Raw genomic sequence first — 7,310 nt, forward strand, 5'->3', positions numbered from 1 at the left:
GAGGAGGAGGTGGAGGAGCAGAGCAGTTTCTCAGATTTATTACCTGTGCTGTATTGCACCTCTCAGCAGCCTCACCGGTAACACAGACAGAAGGAGCTCAGTGTGACATTTAAATGCATAATGAGTTTCTCCCAGTGGCGAGCGGCTTCAGCAGCAGAAAACAAAACTGAAAAAGCAAATGTAGAGACTGAGAGATGAAGTTTAGAGTCAAGTCATGACGAGACGGCAATTAGAAAAAAACTCTGTTTGTTGGACTGTATCAGTCATCAGTCAATATAAAAGGCCAAGAATAAGTCTTTAAAAAAAAGATCTGAGGAGGCTTCAACTCCTCCTCCTCCTCCTCCCCCTCCTCCTCCTCCTCCTCCTCCTCTCTCTTACACATTAATAATCATTTCAAAAAACGATATCAGCCAGTTTTGGCGTGTCAGCACATTTCTCTGCCTCCATCCTGATGTTTGTTTTTTCCATCTCACCTCCTTGTCTCTAATCCATCAGGTTTTTCTTTTCTTCTTATTTATTCTTTTTCTTCATTTTCCGTTCCTCCTCTCCTACCTTCTGTGTCTGCCTGCTTTTTTTTTTTTAAACCTTGAGGCAGAAGCAGTGAATACAACATTTGAAGCATGTCTGCTGAGTATAAAAAGACAAGACAATATATTTCCTGCGCGTCTGGACTGGGGGAGAAACACCCACACACAGACACACACACACGCACGCACACCCGGGGAGAAAAGGCAAACATGGAGGAAAAAAAGAGCAGCAAAGCTCCATGGTAACCACACACCCTGGAAAACCTGGAAAACCTGGAAAATGAGTGACCAAATTAAAAATTAAAAAAAAGAGAAGAAAAAACTCAAATGTCCTTGAAAATTATTTCCACTTCCTGTTTTGTTCCTGAAACAAGTTGAAAGTCTCTCCCGGGGTTCTCCTCTGTTTTCAAGTGGGCGATATTGAAGGTCACTCCTTACAGCCACTACCAGCCAATCAAATTTGTGTGTCACCTCTGAGCTACTTTTTAGCTTTTTTTTATTTTGGCAAATATAGAAACTGCTACACATTTATACACTTAGTTTAAACCAACTCATCCTGGTTTATGGTTTACTATTTTTTCTTCATTCTCTTCTTTTAGTTCAGCCTCTGTAGCAGCTGAAACTGTCAGGGAAAAAGTCCTGTGAATAGAATGCCGACCTTGACATGGTAAGTTAGCAACCACTCAGAGACATAACGTCTTTGTTTTGTAATGGATTTTGTTTGTTGTTCACAGTGATAATTCACTCACCTAAAATCCATACTCAATTCTGTGCAGTGAATAAAAAAAAGAAAAAGAAAATCCAACTTCTCATCACACACCCACGGAGCCGCCTTGGTATAACTTTATCCTCAGAAGCCAGAAGACTTCATAAACTAACAAGATACTCCAAGGATAAAAACTGTGCTGGAACACGGTGGCAGGAAAAACTCCAGCTGTATTGAACCATCTTCAGACTGAAGGTACGTTGGATTGAAGCCTCTATCAGAGCCGTCGTTTTCCTGAAGGTTTTAATCATGTGTTCTTCTATTCTATTTAAAATAGTTCTGTGTTGTAGCAGATGATTCTCTATGTCAGGGTGAGTTATACTTCCTGGTCTATATATTTGTTTTATTTCAGTCGTACTGTTTTATTTCGTCATGATCGAAAGGTTTGGGACCTCAGTCCTAGAGGTGCAGAAAGTGTCTCTGGTTATTTATCTCCTGAGATCAGTTCAGGAGTTCACTGAAGATAAACCTCAGTCCTCAGTCATCCACACAGAGAAAGAGATTTTCATCCAATGAAAATGTACAGACTCTTCATTTTTACATGCAAGACTTTAGTGAAAAACTTTGTGTTGCATGTCAAAAATATTACAAATACTTTACAAATCTAGTAAAACTACTTTTTAACGCTCATTCTCCAAAGTATATATTTTCCAGTCAGGCAAAGATTTACTCCACAAACCGGACTCGAATAAAATCTGAACGGAGAAAAAAAAAACTCTCTAGACCAGGCCACGTGTTCGACAGTCTGAAAAAAAAATGGTAGAAATGCTGTTGACACGCCCCCTGGTGTCCTCTAGAACTCGTTGTGCTTCCAGCAGATCGTTACCAGCCTCATGCTCCACTGTCCAGTTTGTTTTTTTTCCTCCTCCTCTCAGAGGAAGTCTTTGGATAAAGCTTCACCAAAGTTGGGCGCAGCCATTAGAATGGCGATGGTACAAATGATGTTGAAGACACTGAATCCCACCAGACACAGGCGATCGATAACGGCAGCAGCGAACTGCCACTGCTCTGACACGCTCAGCTGCCTGTCCTGCTCTCGGACTCGTTCAACTAAGAACTGCACCTCCACCAGCAGAGCCTGCAGCTGGCTGTCCACCGCCGCTGAAGGAGCCACGCCGCCGTGGGTCAGCGCGGCGGCTGGCCTCACGGCCCCAGCGCCGCCCTCTTCGGGGCCGCAGGTTGTTAATGCATCCGGGTCTGGAGACAGTTCTTGGGGAGATCGTCCAAACTTCATGGTGTGGATGTGGTGTGGTTCTGGTGAGCCCTCATCTCCCTCCTCTGCCCCAGCTCCTTCCTCTGCCGTGTTGTTTCTCCCGCGACTCATGGTTCTACTCCGCTGAAACGGTTCCACCTCCACATTTGTCTGGATGATTTGAAAGCCCATGTAGGGCAGATGACCGTTCAGCTGGGAGTGTGGGTTGCTGCCGGGATCTCTGTGACTGGGATTAGGAATAAGGATGGCCTGAGAGTTGGGCCTGTGGGGAGCTGGGTGAGGCAGAGTGTGGCTGAACTGAGCAAAGTTGGTCTGCAGGGAGTTGAGGCTGGGGGGGAGGATGGAAGGCAGTGGGGGAGTGATGGTGTTGGTGGTGGTGGTAGTGGTGGTGGTGGTGGCAGGAGAGGAAAGGGGCTTGGTGTGAGAGTCGGTCTGGTTGTTGGAAAGATGAGGATCGCCTGCCTCACCTGGATGCTTCATTCGCAGGAACCAAGGAACCCACTGCAGCAGAACCAAGTGGACCTGATGGACAGACGGAGGAGCTGATTTTTTTCAGCACCAATTCATTGTTACTTTTAATGAAAAATCTTATTAATCAAGTACATGAGGGTGGTGGAACACCACCCTCATGTACTCTTATGCCTGACTTTCTCACATGGTCCTCGTGTTTCTGTTCAGAGAACTTAGCATGTGTTTTCTCTTCAGTCGCGTTCTTGACCGTCTCTGAACCTAATAATCCACAATATCCTATAGCATTTCCTACTTTAGCCTAGAATTCTTCTGTTGTATGATTTGACTAGGGATGTCCGATGTTAACTTTCTGCCTATATCCGATATTGTCCAAACATTTACTATCCGATTCCGATATCCACCAAGATAGGCCTAAATATATTTATGTATTTATCTGTACAACCCACCGTATGAGTATGAGATTAATTAAATGAGCTGCAATGCTGCCATCTAGTGACTTTCACTTTAATATACTGCCATTTATCTCCAAAACTATTTTTAGGGCACACATCATTTGGCGAAACCCAGGCATTGCATTATCGTGTTTTCATCATCGGAGGATAACGATTCTTACAGATATTACATAATATGCTAATATCGGGCCAATAGTGTCCGTCGTCCGATATTATCGGACATCCCTCTGCACTTACGGCAGCTGTGCACCCTCCAGGGTGGCAGGTCTGTAACTCACCCAGCGTGGCATCGGCCCACTGTTGACCTTATGGTGATGGAACTGTAGAACAATGACTGTAGCTACGACGGACATCCCTACGATCACCATGGTGCTGGCAAAGTACTGACCTGAAAAAGAACACATTTGACACCAAAACATTACTGCACAATACGTATGTGTATTAACAGGAGAAATACAAAAAATTAAAAAAAATACAGTAACTGACCGATCAATGGCACAGAGTCTGACGTTGCCGGCATAATCTCTGCAACCATCAGCATGAAGACGGTCAGAGACAGCAGCACCGTGATGCCTGGAACACAAACAAGGAGTCGACCAGGGCGTTTGATATTCTACACCTGGCTTCTGTCCAACATCAGTCGGTCTTAACGGACTCCTACGGTACTTTTTAAATTTCACTCACACCCACAGGTGCAAAGTCAGCTAATTTTTTCTGGCTCGTTTTTCTGGAAACTGGCAGCGAAAAACTGACGCCTCTGGGGTTTTTTTTTGGTTTGGTTTTCATTTTTTTCTTCTTTTTTTTTTGACACTACTCCTGTATTTATTGTTTTCAGGTTGCAGCATCAAACAGTAGGAGGACACAGGCCTGCTGTTCCTCTGATTGGCTAGCCGTTGCTGGTTGGTAGAGATGATATTGAAAGTAAAAGGCCTTCTAGATGATGGGTGAGTCACTGGTTTTTGTAGAGCTGACTCACAGCCTCATCCCTTTCCTCCACCGCTCCTGTCTTCCTACACTCCTTTCTAACAAATGCACGTATAGAATAAATACACATGGTATTTTTAAGACCATGTCTTTAATTATTTCTAGTTTCTTCTTCAGTCAGCAGCTCAGTCAGGGGATTAGAAAAGTGCAAATACTCTACGGTGGCCAATGATTTTCCATCTGTGGGGGTGGGTCACACAAAACACTTTTCAGCTCAACGATATCTTAAAGTGGAAAGACTGAGAATGTACCGCTAAATTTCTTCATCATTTTAATCTCTTCTACTACGTTTTCCTTCCAACACCTGTTGTGTTTCTCCTCACCCAGGCTGATCTTCTCCCCAGAGTTGGCAGGAAGCAGGAAAACCAGCAAGGTCATGGAAGAGAGGAGCACACACGGGATGAGGAGATTGAGGGCGTAATACAGGGTCCTCCTCCGTAAGGTCACCACAAACGTAACGTCAGGGTAAGGCTCTGTGCAGCAGTCGTAGAAAACCTCATGACGGTCGCCAGGAACCTCTGTGTGGACGAGGCAGACGAACCAAAAAGAACAGAATGAAGGTGAAAAAAACCACTCTTAAGTACTGTGTATTTTCTGCAAAAGTAGATAAAAAAATTCTTGGACATAGGAAGACCAAGTCAGAAAAAGAATCAGTCTTTTTAGTCAGTCTTACCAATTAGGTCCCACTCTCCGTTACGCATGTATCCTGATACGTCAGCCTCCTTCATCTGGATGTCCAGGAGCCAACCATCAAATGTCCAGGAACCGAATTTCATCTCACATCGCTGGATGTCAAATGGGAACCACTTGACATCCACGTTACATGTGCTGACAAAGATTCCTATTAAAAAAAAGATGGGGGAAATAGTCAGTTGAAAAGGAATAAAAAATGTCATCCATGTCAAGTATGATGGTATTAATAGATTGAATTGGTCAGAAAACCTAAGATCAGATGTTTACTAATTGTTGGAAAGAGAATTTTGAGCTTGAGATGCTTTAATGAAATGAAATTATTTTATGAAAGATAGAAAGTCTTTACTTTAGTTTTGACTTTTTTTTTTATTCTAGAAAAGCTATACATTTTGAGTAGTCCGTTTAGTTGAACACAACCCTGATATACTCGCAGGAATTGAAGAAAGACAAGCACAATCTTCTTCAAAACTTTTTTTGTTGTCATAGCTACCTGCTGCCACCTAGTGGAAGAGTATTTAATTGTTTTGGCTCTCATCGTTTTGATGAACTAAGGCAAATTATTTGCAGTAAAAAAACAATAGTTTTTCAGAAGTGAAAATTTCCATGGCACAACTGATGATCGCCCACGACGGCACAGCAGTTTGAATTTATCCATGCGCACAGTCTTCAACACTCACCTGGAGGCAGATATTCACAGAAGCCACTGGAGTTGACCAGAACATAGGTCTTAAAAGTAGCATCGAACTTATCGTGGGCACTGAAGATGATAAAAATATTTAAGCAACCTTATGCACTAAGGACATGGGCTACAGCTCATAATAGATCCTTCTGTGTCTTACCTGTTATACAGTAATATGTCTGGGGTCCAAACCTGGTCCGGGGTGAAACGAAGGTTCTTAACTCCAGGGTAATCTGACTGGTTCCACTGCAGGTAGTGGTCGTACCACTGCTGGAAAACCCAAACCAATGATTGGTTTAACACGTAGGTGAAAATCACGTAGACAAAGAGACGGGTTTTATCAAAAGTCACTGTTTGATTCGTTTACCCAGGTTTACTGTTTCTTGGAGACGTCTTTTTATCACTTTATCTTGTCGTCTGTTGACTTTTTTCATTTTGTTTTTTTTTAATGTTGTCAAAGAATGTGGCAGGGGCCATATTGATTCATAAATTGACTATAAAGACAATGGAGCACATCTGCTCCGGTGCAGAATGACAGGCAGGCCCGAAAAAACGGTTTTCATCACGCAGATCAATACAACGTTATCAGAGTTTTTCATTATACTCACCATCTGCAGCCAAGCGTTGGTGGTGAGGATCTGGTTCTTTTCATCCTTTGCAAAGCACAAAAACAAAACAAACGAGAGACTTAATTATTCAAGGAGAGGCGGCTGGGTTTGTGCTTAAAGAAGAAAGTCCCCGGGCTGTATGTAAACATGTGACGCACATTAAAATTCAACCTGGGCTCCGGCAGCTTCAACAATCTGGGAATCAAGTGACAGTTTGTGGAAAGTTCTGGCTTTATGTTTCTATTTTAACTGCAACTCAATAAACACGGGAACACATGCTAAAATACATTAGTCTTAACATGAATTTATTTGATTTCACACGGGTTAAACTCACATTTATGTTCACTTAAAATTCAAGTGTTTTTGTTACAATTTAGTACTGTAAATATAATGCAAATATAAATATATGCAAGCATGTTTTTTGTGCTCTATAAATATATGCAAGCATGTTTTTTGTCCTCCTTTTTTGTTGCTGTATTAAATTTAGTGGTTCTCATAACAGGGGGTGGGGCCCTTAGGAGGCACAGAGCTATAGAAAGAAGAAAATTAAATTTAACCTTTTTATTTATTTTTTTATTTGTGCCACACTAGGAATTGCACTGATTTATTGTTTTATTTTCTTAGCATAGAGCCACTAGAATTTTAGTTATATTTTTTCCTGACATTTTTCCATATTAATCATTCCATTATTTGGATTAGTGTGTGTGTGTGTGTGTGCGTGTCATACCACATCCATGACCTGCATCAGAGTGAAGGAGAACTGAACAGTGAGAGTCTGGGAGTCGTTGGCCACCGGCCTCTCCATGGGATTGTAGTCTCTCAGCAGCTCCCTGAGCAGGAAGCGCTGGTGGGGTCCCTGCACTGACACTGAGGGGGGGTTAGAGGGACAGAGGGTATGTCCATAAAGGACATACAGA

At 42.6% G+C, this 7,310-nt stretch overlaps 1 protein-coding gene and 1 long non-coding RNA gene across 2 annotated transcripts in view; one reads left to right on the forward strand and one right to left on the reverse strand.

The window, feature by feature from the left end:
- The window catches only part of LOC103388212 (uncharacterized), a 3,679-nt gene extending 1,398 nt beyond the window's left edge, over window positions 1-2,281 (forward strand). Inside the window, exons 2-4 of the long non-coding RNA XR_522495.3 lie at window positions 1,127-1,194; window positions 1,304-1,488; window positions 2,169-2,281. This is a non-coding gene — a long non-coding RNA (uncharacterized LOC103388212). The remainder of the gene's footprint in view (window positions 1-1,126; window positions 1,195-1,303; window positions 1,489-2,168) is intronic.
- The window catches only part of LOC103388213 (neuronal acetylcholine receptor subunit alpha-7-like), a 7,713-nt gene continuing 2,016 nt past the window's right edge, over window positions 1,614-7,310 (reverse strand). Inside the window, exons 2-10 of the mRNA XM_008323117.3 lie at window positions 7,121-7,260; window positions 6,394-6,438; window positions 5,946-6,055; window positions 5,784-5,863; window positions 5,087-5,254; window positions 4,737-4,931; window positions 3,916-4,002; window positions 3,708-3,817; window positions 1,614-3,028 (exon numbers count right to left, since the gene is read on the reverse strand). Coding sequence (XP_008321339.2) covers window positions 2,165-3,028; window positions 3,708-3,817; window positions 3,916-4,002; window positions 4,737-4,931; window positions 5,087-5,254; window positions 5,784-5,863; window positions 5,946-6,055; window positions 6,394-6,438; window positions 7,121-7,260 — 1,799 coding nt within the window. The 3' untranslated portion in view covers window positions 1,614-2,164. The remainder of the gene's footprint in view (window positions 3,029-3,707; window positions 3,818-3,915; window positions 4,003-4,736; window positions 4,932-5,086; window positions 5,255-5,783; window positions 5,864-5,945; window positions 6,056-6,393; window positions 6,439-7,120; window positions 7,261-7,310) is intronic.

The sequence above is a fragment of the Cynoglossus semilaevis genome, chromosome 13 (assembly GCF_000523025.1).
Source record: "Cynoglossus semilaevis isolate Cse_v1.0 chromosome 13, Cse_v1.0, whole genome shotgun sequence".
In the NCBI taxonomy this organism is placed as follows: Eukaryota; Metazoa; Chordata; class Actinopteri; order Pleuronectiformes; family Cynoglossidae; genus Cynoglossus; species Cynoglossus semilaevis.